This window comes from Apteryx mantelli, chromosome 3 (genome assembly GCF_036417845.1).
Source record: "Apteryx mantelli isolate bAptMan1 chromosome 3, bAptMan1.hap1, whole genome shotgun sequence".
NCBI classification, from domain to species: domain Eukaryota; kingdom Metazoa; phylum Chordata; class Aves; order Apterygiformes; family Apterygidae; genus Apteryx; species Apteryx mantelli.
The window spans coordinates 112718869-112740461 of NC_089980.1; the positions used below are offsets into that span (position 1 = coordinate 112718869).

At 41.8% G+C, this 21593-nt stretch overlaps 1 protein-coding gene across 2 annotated transcripts in view; it reads right to left on the reverse strand.

Annotated features, from left to right (window-relative positions):
• LRRC1 (leucine rich repeat containing 1) overlaps nucleotides 1–21593 on the reverse strand; it is an 84882-nt gene that overhangs the window by 15101 nt on the left and 48188 nt on the right. For both annotated transcript variants that reach the window (XM_067294172.1, XM_013953276.2), the window contains exons 5-10: nucleotides 9481–9537; nucleotides 7833–7896; nucleotides 7002–7076; nucleotides 5352–5496; nucleotides 2305–2423; nucleotides 1220–1303 (exon numbers count right to left, since the gene is read on the reverse strand). In XM_067294172.1, coding sequence (XP_067150273.1) covers nucleotides 1220–1303; nucleotides 2305–2423; nucleotides 5352–5496; nucleotides 7002–7076; nucleotides 7833–7896; nucleotides 9481–9537 — 544 coding nt within the window. The remainder of the gene's footprint in view (nucleotides 1–1219; nucleotides 1304–2304; nucleotides 2424–5351; nucleotides 5497–7001; nucleotides 7077–7832; nucleotides 7897–9480; nucleotides 9538–21593) is intronic.

The following is a 21593-nucleotide window of genomic DNA, read 5'->3' on the forward strand; positions in this document are numbered from 1 at the left end:
ACCCATCACAAACATATACTTACAAGCCAAACTGGAAAGGAATATGTAAGGGCTCCTGTGGAGCCCCTTCTCTGTAACCAACCTGCTGAAACTGAGACCTGCACCATTAGAACTGTTTGGCCATTACCTGTAACAGCTGAGAGTGCCACAGCAGCATCCTCTTCCCCCTCCCAATCCCTCCTCCCCAGACTTTTTTTTTTTCCCCTCCAGGCTCTCTTCCCATTTCCTGGTTCCCAGTCACTTTGCTTCTTCCTCAAGCTGTCACAGCTTCACAAGCAGGAAAGCCTAAGGGGAAGTGTGTGCTAACTAGCCAGTTTTGATACTTCTTCTCAATTCCCATCCACTGGCTGCCAGGCGACAACCCCTTTTGCTCCTGAAGTTTCGGAAATGACAATATGGTATACAAAAGCTACTACCTAAGAGTCACGTTAGCTACAGGTAGGAAAATTAAGAGGAAGAATTACCTGGATAAAAATTATAGAGAAACAGTAGTGCAAACAAAAGCAACTCTGTCTGATGCCTCTGTGACAACATACTGCTTCCTCTTTTCTCTTTTCAATACCAACCCAATCTCTTTCCAGAATTTATTGCTGCACTACACTTCTAAGGCCATCATTATATTAAATTTTACATCATAAATTTTAGCCTCATTTCACTCCATATATTGTTATGATGGACAAAAAGTCCCAGTGATCAAAGCTGTAAGACTTGAGATATGAGTGATTTTGGTCACTTTAGGTCCTCATGTTTAAAGGTAAAAGTAGCCTGATATCTCCAAAACTGAGAAGACTGTCAAACCAGTGTTAAAACCATTTTTCAGAATCTGAAACCTGCACTTCAGTCCTGCTCACAAGAGTGAGGTTACAAAGATTCCTTGTTGTATTCTGTGTCACCTACAGAAGAGGTGTATCTGTGTTTAAACACATTCACTCAAACAGAACTCCTAGTCTTCAAACAGTGCTGGACCTGACATCCACACTAGGAATCACTAGTTATAAGCTAATTAGATTTGGGCCTTCTTACTCAAAGTCATTTTGCACTTTCAAGCTACCAAACCACTCCAACTGCTGTTCAGATCTAATGAACAAGTTTCTGGTTGTGATCTCTTTCAGAGGAATACTAGTAGATCAAAGCTCCCTGCTACTTCCTGTAGGCATCTGAAATCAGAGTTTTGTGTTTGTATAATCACATCTGTAACAGTTAATTGCACAAGACTTACCTCTTTGGGCAAAGAAGCTAATTTGTTTCTATCGGCATTTAAATTGTTCAGCTTCTTTAGTTTGCCAATGCTCTTTGGCAATGTCTGTACCAACAAAAACAAAGCAACACGCAAATTAGCATTGCAAATTCACAGAATCAGAACAAAACTTATCTCACTTTAAAAACAAATTAAGGGACTGATCCATTTTCAAAATTGGAGTTTAGCTATCTTTGGTTGTCACCATGCCTTCCAAGGGAGTTCCAAGGTTTTGCAGAAAAAATGTACACAGATTTCAAATTCTAATACAAATTCACTCATGAGTTATCTCTGCATTGAGATGATAGATGCATAACAGCTGTTAAGAGAAGCATATATGCAGAATGTCCATGGTATCTATCCCTAAATAGTTAATTGGGAGAGACAAGCTTTTAACTTAGGTGTTATGAATTGATCTCTGCAGATGTGTCCTTCCAACAGGCTTTCAAACAGGCAACAGGCTTAACCAAGCACCAGCCTAACTGAAGTTATATGCTCAAAGTTAAATTTTTATACATACTCTCCATTTCAAGTGTCAGGCATTTCCTTCCATTATTTTAAAACTGCTTTCACATGACACTGACAGAAGTAAGTTTCAAATTTTATTTTAACTGACCAGGTGTCATATTAAATGCCTGTCTGAAGCAGATCAGCAGAGCAAGGGACAGTACAACAGCAGCTCTGGAGCACATGGGGCTTCTATTCCGTTTCAACAAGCCTGATCAAGATAATACACGGTGGAACTGGCAACAACACAATGCCACACAAATTCCGCATTAAAAAGGCAAGAAGTGAATGATACCTGCACTCCAGGCTCTCCAATTTCCTTACTGATCATGGAAAATTCAAAAGTGAATATATAATTGCTTAAGCCTTTGGAAGGGAGGATTGTTACTACACCTAATTCAATCTTCGGCAGTCATTTAACAGATAGAAACAAGGTGCATTTAAAGGAAACTCATTGCCTAGCAGTAGCAATGGTGAGTAGCCTTACAAGCTAAGTGAATCAGCACTTAGCCACAGATCTAATTATCACCAGCCATTTGAGCAGTGAGGACCATACTTACCAGCAGTTGGTTTTCTGTTAGAACTAATTCAGTAAGGCTTTCACAGTCTCCAATTGCATCTGTTAGCTGAATAAGTCTGTTCTGATCAACCTTCAAGATGGACAGTCTCTTCAATTTTCCTACACAGAAAGAACACCTCATTTGTTTGGCTTCTACAGTATCCTCAGATATCTGCTTTTAATTAAAGAAAATCTTTGTGTTACAGAACTTTTAGAAATTCTCTAGTACAAGGAAATCTTTTTTTGTTTTTCAAGTTAAAATAGAATTCAAGCGCTGCTTTAGTTGCTGCTTGCACTACGCTTTGCAAGTTTATCAGGCTATTGAATTCATATTCAATATTAATATCATATTCAATATTTACGCATGTTAAATTGTATGCAATGCAATATGAATGGAGCCACATGTAGAAGTCAAGGGACTAAAAGCTACCTACCTGCACATACACACACAAAAAAATTTTTCTTTATACAATATTTATAAGTAAAGGAGTGTTCAGAAGATCACCTATGCCAGCTTAACCATAGTAAGAAAAGTTTACATTGACGTGACAGCCAAATCTAAACAGGATCAACGTGTCTTTGTCCTAATATATCACCCAGTTAGTCAGGCACGAAGCCCAAATCTACTTTTTGGAGTAGACACCAAACTTCATTGAAGATTTTCTCCTCAGGAAGACCAAAATACTTTTCAGAGCAGAAAGTCCACCTTGATCTGCTCCTTTGAGCCAGAAAGATCTTTGCTGAACAATGCAAAATAAAGCTGATCCAAGCAAAATCCAAGACAGAGAACTAAGGAGACATCACTAGTAGTTAAGGACAAAATTTCCTCCCTGTATACCCCGCAGGCTGTCCAGAATAGCTGCAATATGTGGGCAGATCAAATTTGCTGATGATGCTAAGTCATGAGGAGATGTCTGATACACTGAAAGAGAGCAAACTAAACAGAAACCAAATGAAGTTCAGCAATGAGAAGCACAAATCTCTGCACCTAAGCAGAAAAACCCCTTATGTCTGTACAGTCTGGGAAGTCACCGGCTGTGCAACAGCCCTGTTGAAAAGGACTTGGGGGTTATGGTGGGTGCCAGGCTGGAGATGAACCAAGAGTGAGCTGTCACCACAAATAAAGTAAACCACTGACTTGCCTACCTGAGGAGAGTTGTGGCCAGCAAATCAACGGACGTTGTTATATCCCATTACTCAGCACGGTTGAGGCCCCACCTGCTATATCGTGCTCAGTCTGCCTTCCCCCCCAAGTTCAAAGAGCTGTTGGGGATCCAGCACAAGGCTATCAAGACGGCCAGGGGCACCTATGAGCTGAGGTTGAGGGAACTGGGCTTGTTTTTTCTGGCAAAGAGGTAGCTAAGGAGGCATCTAGGAGCAGCCTGCAACGTCTTGAAGGAAAGAGACAGAGATGACAGAGCCAAACTCTTTTCCGCAGTAGCAGGCAAGACAGCAGTGGTCATGAATTGAAGCTCGGGAAGTCCCAACTGGACATTAGGAAAAGCTTCCTCACTAGGCAGCAGAGCAGCACTGAAACAGGCTGCCCAGAGATGTGGCAGAACCACCATCCTTAGGGGCTTCTGAGACTTGACTAGACACAGTCATGCTCCGTTGGTGATAGCCCTGCTTTGAGTAGGATCTGAACTAGATGACCTCTACAGGTCCAACAATCCAACCAACAATTCAACCATCAGCTGAGCTCCTCCCTGCAGCATCCACACAGAGCAGGGACGTTAGCTCTAACTTCAGTGCCAGATTTTCTCAATTTCTCATACAAACCAAGTTTCAATATTTCACAGAAAGAATAAGTACTGTAGCCCTACCCACTCTTCTAAACACAAGTAAACTATTAAATTCTTATAAGTAGCAATTTTTTTCATTTAAAACAAAAGCACATCCAAAAAGTATTACAAAATACATGTGCAAACTAGGCCTGGCCTGAAATGGCCCGGCCCTTTGCAGTCACCTTCCCCAACAAGGGATCTTCATTTAACAGTATTCTCAGGAACAAGCAGCTCCTCTTGGTCCTACTGGTATTACAGACAAGCTCCTCTCTTGTAAGTTGTGTGGTCTGTATCCTTTCAGAAGGTACAGCTACTTTTTTCACCTACAAAACTGTACTGGCCAGCTCATGTCAGCAGAAAGGACTGCTGGAACTCTTTACCAAACACACACTATTCAACTATAGGACAAGTATTCACCCCCAAATCCCTGATTTAATTTCTAGAAAAGTATTTACCTTTCCATAGGCTCATAAGGCATATGGGATGGGAGGGAATGACATTCTATACCACATTTTTCCACTTTCTCAGTTAAGTCACATTCAGAGATCCTCCCTCTCCCACATCTTTATTTTTGAGAAAAATCCTGGCAAGTAGAAGGCATACCCTTGCAGCACGCACTGGAAAAAAACAGCTGATGAGTTGCACAGAACACTCCCTTTACTCCTCTTCACAACTATTGCAAGGGTAAAAAATATTTGCCTTATAAAGGCACACTGATCACAGTTCACAAAACATTCCTCAATTAGTAAACCTGCTTTAAGGAGTCGGATACAGAAAGGTTGTAGCTTGGTACCTCAAGGGTGAAGAGTAATATAGTGAAGATGGAACAACTTTCCACCAGGTTCAGTACAGGTTTAATCACATTGTTCAGCTCAAGATAATTACACTTCCCCACAAAAAAAGGATGCCTTTTTTTGTAGTGGTTCTGTCAATCAGTTTTATCAAGTGACTTACAGCATGTTACAAGTTAGAATTTTATAATGTTAAAGAGTTATGATGGTGACTTGGACACAGTAGGGACATATTAACTCATATTTTGTTTAGGTAGATATCAAGTACAGGTATAAAACAGGGTTAAGAGTTAGTCATTATGCAGACAATTAAAATGCAAAATTAATAGAGCTATGTATTTCAAACTAAGAAAAAAAGCTGAGACAAACTCATCTCTTACACAAGAAGAGAAGACTTCAAAAGACTTGAAAACAACTTCCAATTTACAGTTGATTAAATGGCTCTGTGTGATAACATTCACCTTTGTACCTACCAATGCCATCAGGTAAGACCTGAAGTAAATTCTGAGAAACAAGCAAGTCTGTTAAAGAAGCCAGACCATTAATTTCTTCAGGAAGGCATTCCAATTTATTTTCAGAAACATCCAGACAAAGCAGGTTTTTCAGGTTTCCTACTTCCTGTGATACAAGACAAAATGTAAGTCATGTCCAAACATGTAACAAAGCAATTTGAAAAATGTCTTATCACAGTGAAATTCCATAAAGAAAAAGAATTCTTTGTGTGACCTCTAAATGCTGAAAAAAGTAATTCCATTTTACATCATATGTCAAGTGACTCAATTGCAATTTCTTAGTCTAAATATTCAGATTCTGCTTTAGTACTCAGACAAGGTACACTAAGCACACCCAGGCAAGCACCAGCCAAAACTGGAGTTTTCCTCCAGTGAAGACTGCAAAGCCGTTTTTCAGAACCACAGATTATCAGCCTCCACATAATTAAAATCTGCCCCTCCCAGCTAACCCAAGGCAATTTAGGATTAGTCTCTCCTGGCTGATACAGCAACACGCCACAACATCTAGGGATTTCATATCTTCATATCTCCCAACTGCAACAAAAGTAGAAATAGAAATAGAGAGTGCTAGTCTAGCAAGCATATTAGAATTGCCAAGTTATACTGCCATCTCTATAATTACCAGTTATTACTTGCTTTTTCACAACAGTAATCTGCCAATTAGCTTAAGAGTCTGACTGAGAAACCCTTCTGCCTATTAGCCATCAGAGTGCCCTCCTGTTCCTTGTGTACACATACATCCCTATACACATTCAGGAACACCTCCTATTTTAGACATCCAAATCGTCTTCAGGACAGAATGGCTGGGGAGAAATTGGGGCTGTCCCTTATTTTTACATATACAAAATTTTCATATAGTGACAACCTGAATCCAAAACTCACAAGATCAGTCCTTTTATTTAGAAAATGTTTCCCTCTCAAGGGAGTCTTTCATTAAACACACACACACTCAAGAAAAACCTTTAATCTACAAGTTAAACAAAATCCATAATTATGGCCAGCTTCAATAAAAACAGCCACTGAAGTCATACTTGACCTTTTATGAAAGATTATCAGGGTTTAACTACATCTACTTAAAAAGTTATTAGCCCTAGCCAACAACAACAAAGTCAAAGCCCGCTAAACTGTAACCAATTTCCAAGTTAGTGTGGATAGTGGGTTCAATATAGCAAATAACAGCAGACTGCACAAGGAAGGGGAAAACAGGTTTTGACTTGGCTCTAAAGGAAAAAATGGAAAAAAACACAACCCTTCTACACTTTACCAATGTTCTGAAGAAACAGAATTTAGAGTGGAGTAAGCTTCAAATGCTAAGGCCTCTCATCTTATGACTGCTGTTGGATGGAGGATTTGCCTGCACAATTTGTCTACTACCAAACAATTCCTTTGTCAAAAATTTTAAAAGATGCCTGACAACATATAGCAACATTTACAATTGCCTATAGAACTACTTATTAAGAGAAAACCATTAAACACTCAGAACCTAAATCAGGCAAAGTAAACTGAAAAAAAAAAAAAGAGTATTAGATTGTCTGTCTCCCTTTCAGTACGAAGGAAGGGGTTTTCTTTTAAAAGCATCTTCAAAACAGTATTATTAGAGCTCATCTTTACCTGAGGTATTTCGGCTAATTGGTTTCCATCCAGCCAGAGGTCTTTAAGATTGAAAAGTGCACCAATTGTTTCTGGCTACAACACAAGAAGTAATAATGTTAGGTAACATAGGAGCTACAAGTGAAAACCAAACAGCCACCCCATAATTATAGTCCAAGGAAACCAATTCCTTATTTCCAGCACTACTCAGAAGTACCACAGTTAATGCAGCAGGGTGGCTGTAAGCATTTGGGAGCTCCATCACACAAATTAATTACTGTAGCTTAGTAAGTTACCATACTTCAGCTGACATGCAGTAATAAATTGCATGCACGCTCTCAACTACTGCAAATACAACACTGAATTGAATTAACTTAAGGGAGACAGCAGGTATCTTCTGGCAGATCCATCTGCCACAACCTGAGACACTGCAACCCTTGACATTCTGCCTCACACTGTCCCCAAAGATTCACACCACCTCTGGAAATAGCAGAGCATGTACCTATGCTCAGCCCTTCCAGCTTCCTAAAAAGCTCATGTATTAATTTAAATAGCTAGTGCAGACAAAGTTTGTGCTCTCCCACCTGCTTTTTTTTGGTTGTAGAAGATGATCTGTGGATCTCTGTTCTCGAGAACAGCTATAAAAATTTCTCAGGTAAAACAATATTGTACTGAACAAGACTAGGTAAATAGGGGAAACACCAGCAGCAACTCATGCCAACATTTATCTGTATGTATAAAAGACACTTCATACCTTTTTCTTTCTTCAATTTTGGACATCCTGTGACCTATTTAATTTAAAACATCCATGAAACAAGACCAATACGCCTTTTAAGTGGCATGTTCTCTTACCAAGTGATAAAGTTCATTGTTTCCTAAATCAAGTTCTTCTAGTCGCTGTAGCTGGGCAAGTGATCTGTGAGATAAGTTAAAACAAAACCACATCAGACTAAACCAACAGAAACCCCAGGTATTAGAACGATGAGTTCATTTTACTGAAACTCGTATTTCAAATTACAACGGATTTTAGATTGACAGTTATTTTACTGGGCATAGACTATTTACATTAATATGCTGCTGAAAAAATATTTGGTTTGTCAGTATAACTATATGCCCTTGGAACACAAAACAGCATAGGCAATCAAATTACTACCCACGATTTTAATTATCAGTCTTTGGTGCGGACAATAGTTTAGTACAGTTGGTTAGATTTATTTTTGGGGTGATTTACAGTTATGCAACCAGAAAAAAATTCCATGTTGTGATCACATTTAATGGTATACAAAACAAACGTAAGCCAAGACTCAGTAAGTTCATCATTTGCCTCCTCAACCTAAACTATCCATTTCCGAAGACTTTCAGGTTGGATTTGGGAATGAACATGAACAGATAACAGAGGGTCATCTTCATTCTTCAAAAACAGCCTGTTCTAGAGTTTTTGCTTACCTTCCCCAAAGCTGCAGTAGCACGAAAACCAGAGACTTGTCACAGCTTCGTTATTGACACTTAGAATTTTCAAGCAGCAATAAAATTGTCAACATTTACAACAGCTTCGTTCTGACACTGCATAGAGAAACCTAGCCAGCAATTCCTATCTTCCGATCACTGACAAAGTTCCTTGTGGCTCACAACTATAAACAGCTGCGAGGTCCTGAGTAGACTGGCAGCAAAACGCACCCAAAACCAACTGGGAAACAGATTCTAATTCTGGGGAACAGATTCTGATTAGACTAGATTAAATATATTACACTTATCTATAAGATAGGTTATCCAAACAAACAGAATCGAATTCACCAAAAAGCTTGTAAGCAGCAGCCAGATAGTGAAGGAAGGAAACTACTTCACTAGACAAAGAATAGGAGGCCTCTTCCTAGCAGCCAAAAAGGATCCCAAATTGTAAGATATCCGATTGATCTTACAAAAGACCACTGACTCCTCTGCCCCAATGCAGACAATATAGAGACAGCTAGATTCCCCCCTTCAATCTACTGGGGGTGGAGTTGTACGTAAGACATCAGTAGGCCTAGTTTTTAGCTTTGATATCTAGGTTTTTGAAGCTTTTAGCGACTCAGTCCCTAACACGAATGTTCTTTAAATTTTACAACAGTCCACACAGCAATTCAGAGTTGAAATCTCTGAGATTCTATTGCTCCATTTTCATAGTTAGGAAACCGCATCGTGAGAACAATCCAAACTACCACTCCCCTTGATGATGCATTAGTTGAGTGTGTGGAGGAAGAAATGTTTTGCGATGAAGTATTTTATATAGAATAGTTATATCAAGCAAAAGCAATCTGCACAGCCTGCAGACTCCTGCTCCTAATTATGAGTCACAGATGTAACTCGCTGTTGTTAAAACAAAGCTGTATCTCATAAATGTTCTTTGTCAATCCACAGTGAATATTTTTTCTAGCTGTCATTCAGTTTCAGACATTAGCAAATTTTAAGAACAAGAACATATGTTGTGTTAACACGATCAAATACATGAAGTGTCACTTACTCAGGTAAATATGTCAGCAAATTTTCTCTAAGTTCCAGCGAAGCCAGGTTATAAAGACTAAAAGAAAAAATACATTTTAAATCAATCTTACTTTTTATATACTACGCTTTCAGAAGAAAAAAATTTGCTGTTTACACAGCTTAAAGCAAAATTACTGTGAGCTGAATTTTTTTATTCTGTCAGACCATCATGTGAAATGACGCACACAAAGAGTGAAAGTGTTGCTTGTTTCTCTGTGATAGTGAAAAAATATTAGAGTTAGAAAGTAAACAGACAAAATACAAATATACATTTCCATTTGTTAAAAGGTCAGTAGTTGCAAGTTACTAAACAGCATATTCATATGAATTTAATTTACTAATCTGCTCTCAGAATCTGATGCAGGCTATAAAAGCTACAGAGCATCAGCTAAACTCATCTACTGTTTATAACTATGGCATGTTCATTATTATAAATGACATTATGCTTCTAAGCGGCTCACTTACTCCATATTCCAGGCTTTTACTAACATCACCATAGCAACATTCAGATTTTTCAGGGTTTTATTTATGACTAAATGGAACACAAGGAGTCAGACATTATCCCAACACCATAATCTGCTCTAATCCTCTAGCATCCCAGGGAAAAATAAAAATCAGATATGGTGCCTACAAATAAGCAGTTCCCTATAACATAGTATGTTCTGCCTTAGAGTGTGTGTGGGAGGGGGCAGTATTCTATGCCTTAAATAAAATCTAAATTAAAGAAGGAATTCCACTAAATTCAAAACATCTAATAAATCCAAACCCAAATGATTTTTTGCATGTATACCTTAGAAAAAGCCTAGTAACACCACCTAAAATTGAAACATTTGTTTTCACTACAAACAATGCAAACATAATAAATTACCAGATCAGTAGTTATCCCCAGTAAAAGAGAAGCTGATACCTTGAATAAAAGTAAAGAAAGACCTTTGCATTTGTTACTCTAATGCAGCTATCCAAGCAAGGAAAGTAACATAACTGATGCAATGAGTTATTAAAGGGGACAGTAGATTTTTCACACACTGAATTTGAACAGTGTCTGAAAACTCGTGCCCACTTTAACAGCTGATTTGGCACTCCACTCAGAAGTCGCTGGATGTAATCTCATAGGAGCTTTGATTACATCATGAGCAGTCCTCCCTGGCTTTTAAAAATAAATAAATTTAAACCCAATGGGTTCTGTATTCCTTGGGAAGAAATACAGTTAAAATGTACCACAGAGATATTTTAGAAGTCTATTACAAATTCAATTAAAAGATAAGTGAGAATAACTCAAATACTGCAACCCAAAATCATTTGACAGAAACTAGGTAGTAAGGAAGCCATCTGTCCAATGACACACGATAAACTCTCATCTAAAAATTACAACACTATGAAAAACGAGTTAAAAAGGGATATGGCATCCAGCATCTTCACACAAACTGAGCCAATAACGGAGGAGGGGGAAGCAGAATGACGGAGAAGTGCTTCTCTCCAGTGCTTTCAGAGCCGTCCAGTGGCAACGGAGGTCTGCTCCGTCTCAGACTACCACCTGCAGACTGCAATTACATTGTCTTTACAGATGGTTTCCAGAAACCTGCTCCAGCCTTTCTTCAAATTTTGCACCTTCTCTTCAAGCTCATAGTAGCAGATTCACTTTTGTCAAGAGAATACAAAAAGGATGCACACATCGCCAAGCTACCTTGTAATCTTGTATTTACATCTCATCCTGCATCTACTTAACTCTTTCCCCAACACATTAAAGTGTCTTTGAGTAAAATGGTGTAATCTCTTAATTTCTTACCTCACATCAGATACCACTTGAACTGTGGTTGAACACACATCTTCGTCAGCAAAACCAAATTAAATAATAAGTGCTTGGGAGCCACCATGTTAACCTGTCCCATTGTATGGGACCAACGAATCAGCTCAGGAAACTGATCCTGCTTAAAAATAACCCAGCAAAAAAGAGCAACACAATTCCCCAGTCATCCCTTAAGCACCTGGGCTGGTACAACTGCTAGAAAGGTTCAAGAAAGAGGCATTTGTACTGCTGAAGCCAACAGTGCTATGAGAGATCTCTAGGTAACTGTGGTCTGTGGGTACTCACTATCAGCTGTATTTGGATCCGACTACATATCATGTATTTCCGAAACTGACTGTAGCTGACCACAGTCCCAGGTTGGGTTCTGTTCCTACGGGAGCCAGCTACTTATGGGTTATGTTTTCATCTCTAATGACACGAGCTTTATAGAAGAGAAATTCTTTATTCTACAGCTATTCTTACTCAGAGCATGCTTAAAATTATAAATTCACAGTAGGACAAAAATAATGGCACTTCCCTTCACCCCTTAATCTATCCTTTGTACTTCTTGGAAGTTCTCTAGTCCAATCCATGTGCAATATAAGCAGACCCCACTAGACAAAATGAAGTTTCCCAAGTAATGTAAAATAGTTTACATCAGCAAAAGCTGTTCCACTAGAATGCATGGTTATCTTTAAGGTGGATCCATTTGAAAGAGACGCCAGCAAATCTGAGGCAACTTCTGACTCATTAGTACTAGATATCTACTAGTTCAGAAGTGGCTTCCAGCAAACCTTTATGTCACAACTTTAAAAAGGGAAAAGATGACAGTTATACTATAAAATAGCAATTAAAATTGGAATAAGCATAGTGATGCATTGAAGCACCAATGTCTGATACATTACAGAGCAGAGGTCTAGCTCTTCTGTAAGTTTATCAACAGTATATTAACACATTACAGCTTCACTAACATTTTCCCATTTTAAGGTATGTAAGAGGCAGAATTTGTACTCATTTTTAACTAAAAAGCTATATTTCTTGCTATTTTTCAAATATATTTTCTACTTTAATACCACATTCTCCCCCAAAAGTGTAGTTTTTCCTCTTCTCAGCTTCAAATAAAGATTTTTTTTTAAAGATTTAAATTAAATCATTTTCATCCTTTCCCTTTCCTCGTCCTTTCCCTGCCATTAGCTTTGTGGATGTACTGTTAGTAAAGGGTCTTTCTGAAGTTTTGAAAGGAAATAAAAGAAGCCATACTTTAAAGATTTCAGATTCTTTCTCTAATCCTAAATTTCAATCTAGGAGCAAAAAAAAGTCATTGGGAGTTATTTGTTTCAATTTATAAAAAAAAGGTGATAGCAATCTAGCCTACACAGACAAAGGACATGATGCCACCAGTGGCTGTTCACCAAGCTCATTTAGAAATACAAATACACCACACACCGTAGAATATTACAAAGTGTTCTAGAACAGAGGGACCCACAGTGCTCACTCCCCCAAAAACCAGAACACACGAAAACAAAGTGTAAACTACATTCTAAGGGAACAAAACAACCTGAATACTTTCCAAAATTATTATGGTAAGAAACCATTTTACAGGAACTTGTAAAAGCGTTAATATTGTAATTATTCTCACCACAAAAGCTACCACATGCACTGAACACTGAGCATGTGTGTGAAATTACGCAGCACAAGGCAACAGCAAAACCAGACAGAGGATGCAGTAACTGAAATAACTACAAAGTTTTTCATCTCGGCATTCCAGATGACTTCTGATTTAAGAATGGAACCAAGTAAAATTTAAGGGTATGACACGGCTAAAAATACCATTTTCAGTAGAAACCAAATATAGTTATTTAGTGTTGTACCTAAACTAACTTTAGATACAGCTATTCATCATCTGAGCTACAAGAATAAAAAGAAGAAATGTGAAATCAATATCTGAGAGTAGAATTAATAGCAACTAGCAGTCCACAAATCCTGAAAATTTCTCTCCTGAGAATGCCTGTCACAATTTACAAGACAAACTCACAATCCAACACATTCTGCAGAAAAGGATATACCTCAAGAACTCAGCATATATTCCTTCAAGTCAACCACAGTGGTCTCCTCTGAAATAAACAGGACACTAACCAGAACACTAACATCAGAATTAAAGCATGTTCTTACAAAGCAAGCATATTTTTCTTTGGATTAATTGGGAAGAGGTTATCAGTAGCAACATACTCTACAAAACAACCATTTCAAAAGCAGATGATTCTCTGAACAACAGCAATTCACTGCAATAGGTAAAACAGTGTCAACTGTAGCTTTAAAAAAAAAGAGAGAGAGAGAGAGAGAGAGAGAGAGAGAGAGATGCACTGAACTACTGTAATTCCATCTAGGGTATCACATGCATTAAGCAATGCTCTGTTTATAAAGTTATAAAGCAGAGTTGAGTTATCCTACTGCTTTACCATTAGAGATAACTGTACGAGTCCCCCTTTCAAGAGGGCAGAAATTCAGCCTGAAGATTAACAATAAACAACAATAGCTGAAACATTTTATTGTGTTGTTTCCACACCCCCACGACAGGATTGGGAATACTCAAGCCCTTGAGGTAAACCAGCAAAGACTTCTGAGGAAAGAACTGGGAAGCACTGTGCCAAGCACACCATTCTCTTGTGAAAATGAAGTGAAAAATACAAAGGTAGAAAAAGAGACATGGAAAACACTAGGAGAAAACGAAGAGGAAGAATAAAATAAGAGAGGAAGAATAAAAGGGCAAATATAAAAGCTAAAGCTTCTTAGTCAATAAAAAACTGGACAACAGCCTTCTCTGATTTGATTAATAAGAGTCTCAAATATTTTGATCTTGTATTAAGGGCATATCACAGGTGAGCATACATGACAAGAAGTCAGACTTTGAGAAATAATGGAATAGAGTTGCAAGAGATGAGGAATTAAAACTTTTGCAGAAATGCATGGCTCTATTTGCACCCTTTCCAAGAAGTTTCAATGGGTATAGGGAATACAAAATCCAAAATGTAGTTTTGGTAACAACTGCCTGTACAGCAGTCTTTTTGTCTTACTGCAATCCCAGCGTCACTGTACAGCATTTGTAAAACAGCAAAGAGAAAGTGAAGGCAAGGGAGCTGGCAAGGTCCCCATGTTTGAATAAAGCAAAGGAAGGTCCTACACAACATGGATGATTCTAGCCACAGAAAGAAAGGTCACCAAGGGCCAAGAGTTAAAGGTCCATTACTCTGACAGGTACAAAAGGAGGAAGCAGTAGTCCAGAAGATGCTTAAAGCTCAGTTATCTTGGATAAGCTCCATAGAATAACATAGGCCATGTATAAAGACATGGTTTCATTACAGCTTAAGAAGCAGAGCTATTTCAGAACTTTTGTTGCAAGACTCAAATGAAGGCACTGCAGGCAAAGGGGGAGAAGCAGCATGCTTTCAGGTGAAGTAAGAGTTTCTTCTTTGACTGCAATAGTGCCATACAAATGGCTATTTTATCCAGGAATGTTTTCTAAGAAAAGTTGAGATGGAAAAATCTGCTCTTCAGAGGCTAAGGTAAGAATACAGTACAGATTCAGTATTTGGTTTAGTATTATATTTTTTTATGCAGAAGTAGCCACGGTTACAGAGCACAGCCCAAGGATACAACATGCACAAATGTGATATTAAATCTGTATTCTGGCTATTTCCACCAGTTCCAAAGGATTTCAGCTCACTGGGCTAGCACCTGTAGATTACTGTTACTTTGATAAGGTCCTGCTCCTGGATCTCTCTATACAGTACACAGCCTTTGAAACGTTCAGCCTGACACTAGCCTGGGAAGGAAGGGAGTTTAAACTAGGCAACTCATTTTCTTTTTTGTGCAAACAAGAAACATGTGCGTCTTCCTGTCCATCAAGGGTCTTCCAGGAGACTGGAGTGCAACTGTGGTGCTCTGACAACAGCAAGCAAAACAGAATCACAGAATCGCTGAGGTTGGAAGGGACCTCTGGAGATCATCTAGTCCAACCCCCCTGCTCAAGCAGGGTCACCTAGAGCACATTGCGCAGGATTGCATCCAGGCGCGTTTTGAATATCTCCAGAGAAGGAGACTCCCCAGTCTCTCTGGACAACCTGTTCCAGTGCTCTGTCACCCTCACAGTGAAAAAGTTTTTCCTCATGTTCAGATGGAAGTGTCTGTGTTTCAGTTTGTGCCCATTTCCTCGCGTCCTGTCGCTCGGCACCACTGAAAAGAGTCTGGTCCCATCCTCTTGACACCCTCCCTTCAGATACTTGTACATGTTGATAAGATCTCCTCTCAGCCTTCTCCTCTCCAGGCTGAACAGGCCCACCTCTCTCAGCCTTTCCTCATAGGAGAGATGCTCCAGTCCCCTAATCATCTTTGTGGCCCTTCGCTGGACTTGCTCCAGTAGTGCCACATCCCTCTTGTACTGGGGAGCCCAGAACTGGATGCAATACTCCAGATGGGGCCTCACCAGGGCTGAGTAGAGGGGGAGGATCACCTCCCTCAACCTGCTGGCAACACTCTTCCTGATGCAGCCCAGGATACCATTGGCCTTCTTGGCCACAAGGGCACATTGCTGCCTCATGCTTAACTTGGTGTCCACCAGCACTCCCAGGTCCTTCTCCGCAGAGAAGCTGCTTTCCAGCAGGTCAACCCCCAACCTGTACTGGTGCATGGGGTTATTCCTCCCCAGGTGCAGGACCCTGCACTTGCCTTTGTTGAACTTCAGGAGGTTCCTCTCTGCCCACCTCTCCAGCCTGTCCAGGTCCCTCTGAATGGCAGCACAGCCCTCTGGCGTATCAGCCACTCCTCCCAGTTTGGTATCGTCAGCAAACTTGCTGAGGGTGCACTCTGTCCCTTCATCCAGGTCATTGATGATGAAGTTGAACAAGACTGGACCCAGGACTGACCCCTGGGGGACACCGCTAGCTACAGGCCTCCAACTAGACTCTGTGCCACTGATCACAACTCTCTGAGCTCTGCCATTCAGCCAGTTCTCAAGCCACCTCACTGTCCACTCATCTAACCCACACTTCCTGAGCTTGTCTATGAGGATGTTATGGGAGACAGTGTCAAAAGCCTTGCTGAAGTCAAGGTAGACAACATCCACTGCTCTCCCCTCATCTACCCAGCCAGTCATTCCATCATAGAAGGCTATCAGATTGGTTAGGCATGATTTCCCCTTGGTGAAGCCATGCTGACTACTCCTGATCACCTTCTTTTCCTCCGCATGCTTAGAGATGGCCTCCAGGATGAGCTGCTCCATCACCTTTCCAGGGATGGAGGTGAGGCTGACTGGCCTGTAGTTCCCTGGGTCCTCCTTCTTGCCCTTTTTGAAGACTGGGGTGACATTGGCTTTCTTCCAGTCTTCAGGCACCTCTCCTGTTCTCCATGACCTTTCAAAGATGATGGAGAGTGGCTTAGCAATAATGTCCGCCAGCTCCCTCAGCACTCGTGGGTGCATCCCATCAGGGCCCATGCATTTGTGGGTGTCAAGTTTGCTTAAATGATCTCTAACCCACTCCTCCTCCACCAAGGGAAAGTCTTCCTCTCTCCAGACTTTCTCTCTTGCCTCCAGGATCTGGGGCTCCTGAGGGCTGGCCTGAGCAGTAAAGACTGAAGCAAAGAAGGCATTCAGTAACTCTGCCTTCTCTGTATCCTTCGCCACCAGGGCACCCACCCCATTCAGCAAAGGGCCCACATTTTCCCTAGTCTTCCTCTTGCTGCTGATGTATTTGGAGAAGCCCTTCTTGCTGTCCTTGACGTCTCTAGCCAGATTTAATTCCAAACGGGCCTTAGCCTTCCTCGTCACATCCCTGCATACTCTGACAACGTTCCTATATTCCTCCCAAGTGGCCTGTCCCCCTTTCCACTTTCTGTAGACTTCCTTCTTCTGCTTGAGTTTTGCCAGGAGCTCCTTGCTCATCCATGCAGGTCTCCTGCCTCCTTTGCTTGACTTCCTACTCATAGGGATGCACCGCTCTTGAGCCTGGAGGAAGTGATGTTTGAATATTAACCAGCTCTCTTGAACACTCCTTCCTTCTAGGGCCCTCACCCATGGGATTCCTCCAAGTAGGTCCCTGAAGAGGCCAAAGTTTGCTCTCCTGAAGTCCAGGGTTGCGATCCTACTTGGTGCCCTGCTGCCTCCTCGCAGGATCCTGAACTCCACCATCTCATGGTCACTGCAGCCAAGGCTGCCCCCGACCTTCACATCTTCCACCAGTCCTTCTTTGTTTGTTAGTACGAGGTCCAGCAGCACACCTCTCCTTGTTGGCTCCTCCACCACCTGTGTCAAGAAGTTGTCACCAACGCTCTGCAGGAACCTCCGGGACTGTTTGTGCCTAGCTGTGTTGTCTTTCCAGCAGATATCGGGGTGGTTGAAGTCCCCCATGAGAACCAGGGCCTGGGATCGTGAGGCTACTTCCAGCTGTCTGTAGAAGGCCTCATTGACTTCCTCTTCCTGATCAGGTGGCCTGTAGTAAACACCCACAACAGTGTCACCCATGCTAGCCTGCCCTTTGATCCTTATCCATAAGCTCTCGACTCGCTCTTCATCCACCCCTAGGCACAGCTCCATACATTCCAGGTGCTCTCTCACATAAAGAGCAACTCCACCACCTCGCTTTCCTGGCCTGTCTTTCCTAAAAAGCACATAGCCATCCATGACAGCACTCCAGTCATGCGAGCTATCCCACCATGTCTCTGTAATGGCAATGAGATCATGGCCCTGTGACCGCACACAGATCTCTAGTTCTTCCTGTTTGTTCCCCAAGCTGCGTGCGTTGGTGTACAGGCATTTCAGGGAGGTGATCGAGCATGCAGGTTTCCCAGGAGGGATACAAGAGGGTCCTCCATAGCCACATCCCAGGCACACTTCCCTGGCTGCATTCACCTGCTGGAGGCATCCTGACTTGAGCAGTCTTTTGCCAACTACCCTGGCACTATAACTCTCCCCTTCCCCCATCTTTCCTAGTTTAAAGCCCTCCTTACCAGGTTGGCCAACCTGTTGGCAAAGACACACGTGCCCCGTCTCGTGAGGTGGATCCCATCTCTCCCCAGCAGTTGTCGATCTTCAAACAGGGTCCCATGGTCGTAGAAACCAAAACCCTGTTGCCAACACCAGCGGCGCAGCCAGTCGTTAACTTGGAAAGTCCATCTCCTCCTCCTCTCATCCATCCCCCTCGCTGGCAGGATTGAGGAGAAGATGACCTGGGCTCCCAGACCCTTGACCACCATCCCCAGAGCTCTGAAATCCTGCTTGATGGTCTGCAGTTTGCCCTTGGTGTCATTGGCGCCCACATGGAAGAGCAGCAGTGGGTAATAGTCTGAAGAATGGACGAGCCTAGGCAGTCTTTGCATGACATCTCTCACACGAGCTCCCGGCAGGCCACAAACCTCTCTAGACAAGAGGTCAGGTCGACAGATAGATGCCTCCGTCCCCTGCAGCAGGGAGTCCCCCACAACAATCACCCGCCGCTTTTTCCGGGTGTTCCGGCAGGGCACAGGGTCTGTTGTCCCAGGTACTTCCCTGGCAGCCATGCCCATCTCCTCCTCATCCTGGAGGGCACTAAACCTGTTCTTCAGCTTCAGGTCTTCAGGAGGAGTAGGAGCCTTTCTCCTCCCACGAGCAGTGACCAGTTTCCAGCCTTCTTCTATGATGTTATGATGTACCGTTTCACACGGCACAGAGCCCTCCGGCAACTCCACTGCTGCAGGGGGTTGGGACTCCTGGAGCTGTACAGTCTCCGAGAATACCCTGTCTATCTCTTGCTCTGCTTCTCAGATGCTGCGCAGCCTACTGACCTCCTCCCGTAACTCCCTTACCTGACGACACAACTCGCCAACAGCAGCACACCTCCTGCAGGAGAGCTGGCTGCCAGCCCAGGCCTCCCGGAGAGGCCCCAAGCACTCCCTGCAGCCTGACACCTGTGGGGCTGCATCTGCTGTCAGAGGGTCGGTCTGAGTCCCAGCCTCTGACACAGCAACTCCAACAGCTGCTGGGGAACACGCTGTGCGGCGTGTCACGACCATACTTGAGGAAGTGTACACCACAGGGAACAGAAACGAAGGTACCTTCTGCGCGAACTGCTGCGTCTGTTCGCTGCCTCTGTTAGCTGCACTCTGTTAGCTGCACTCTAGGCCTGGCTCTTATACAGGCCTCTCCCTAGCACTGACTCACAGGGTGCTTGACCGCCCTAATCAAGGGCCACTGGGATCAAAGGCCCCAACTCCCTCTGGTCAGGGGCAACCCAGAGAGCTCGTTAGCAGCAGCCACTCCTAGCTAGAGCTTTTCCCACGAGCTTTTCCCAGGAGAAGTCAAGGCCTCCTGCAGTTGTCCTTGCCTAGCTTCCCCTTTCCTGTTCACAGCAATCACCTTCTAGGTCCTCGGGGGTCCTCAGAAAGCCCACAACTTCCAACAAGATCCTCAAGTTCTAGTCAGAGCCCAACCACTGCTGCGCAAACTGCTGCGTCTGTTCGCTGCCTCTGTTAGCTGCGCTCTAAAAACATATGAAATGAGTCATATTTAAATACATTGTAGCTTGTTCCCACTGTCCAAATACAACTCCCAGTAACTTTTACGAGCCTCCCCCAGGACACATCAGTTAAGTGACTAGTCACCTGACAGGATCCTATTAAGCTACTTCCATCCCACAAGGCTTCTAGCTGCAGACTGACAATTCAGTCAAAACCTGACATTTAACTGCTTTTTTTCTCCAACTAAACAACAGGGCTAATTAGTCACTAGCCAGCTTTCAAAATGCTACTTACTCAGCACGTAAGTATTTCAGAGTACAGCATACACTTCTGAGATAGGCTCCTGGATCCAAGTCATTCCCTGAAGAAGCCTCTCTTTCTCTCTCCCTCTCTCCATTGACTGTAGAAAGAGCCTGAAAAGACCACTCTCCAAACTTCTGCATCTAAATTAGGTGCTTAAATCTGTGTGGTTTCAAGAGCTTCAGTAGCACCCCTTCTGCTTTCCAGAGTTAACTACCACCTCGGTTCTTCCATGAGCCTCGCTCTTTCACCTGCATGTTCTTCACAATCACTACCTGCCAGCACCATCAGCTTAACACTTCCTAAGCGTCTGAAATACCAGCTCCATCTGCACTTTTGGTGTAATGAGATTTCCAATACAACAAAAACAATATTAGCATTCTAGGGAAGGATCATGCTTCTTGAATTTCCTAAGGTTCCATGAACATATAACCATGTAATTTGTGGTCTATATTCTGCTGGTATGCATTTTACCCCCCTCTTTAAAAGGCTGAACACTGCACACTTATTTTGCTTTCAAGTACTGCTTAATGTTGGCATATAATTAGGCAAAATTATCATGAAAGGACCTTAAAATTCATATCCATTATATGGTACTCTACAAATAGTACAAAATTGCAGTGAGTTTCCTTTTCTCAAGAAGCTTACTTTTCCATAAACACCAGCTTAAGCTCAAAGCACTTTCTTTTCCCCATGTCAGTTTTAACTAGTCTCCTGTCTCTTTTTTGGCTCCCCTTCAGTTATGTAAACCTGTTCTACAGTGTCTATGATAAAGAGGGGCATAAACGAATTTCTGTAAGAATAATCCAATAGAATTTAAAGAAGGCCCTTAAGCCCACATCATATAATAAGGTACAGAATGTTTTTTTGGAAATTCTTAGTTACTGAATTGTACAAATTCTTAAGCAAGTCAGAAATTACAGGAAGTAATAATTTCCTAAATGAAGGCACTTATCCATTCAAAGCATACTATCTTCACATACGTGAAGTCCTATTGTTCTACCTTTGAATATAGGTGATGCTGTAAAAACAAGTGCAAAGAAAGGTAGCTAGATTTAGTTTTGATTATCTCCTCATCAATAAGCTTAAAGACTATTCTTCCAAAGATCATCTTTGAGAGGAATTTTCCCCCCTTTTGGATGCAAAGTAACTTGAAGTAACTTGCATCCAAGTTAAACACTGTATTTTTTTTTCTCTCAAGTTTAGGTGTATAATGTGCAAGGGAAAGGCATGTAAGATTTTTATCCTCATGGGACCATTTCTGCAGTTTAACAAGCAGGACTATTCTAGTAAAACAATAAGAACATATGAAAGTAAGGATTTCTGTTCTGTATTTGTCATTTCTTACAGAGCTGGAAGAAGTGGATATAAAATACAGGGTACAAATATTGCTTCCATGGAGGACTGATTGTTAATAGGAAGGCACGAAAGAAATGAACATTGATGATTTGTCATCCTAGACTTAAAACTAGAAAGACACTTCAAGCCAGAGGAAGAGCATCTGAATTATCCATTACTTG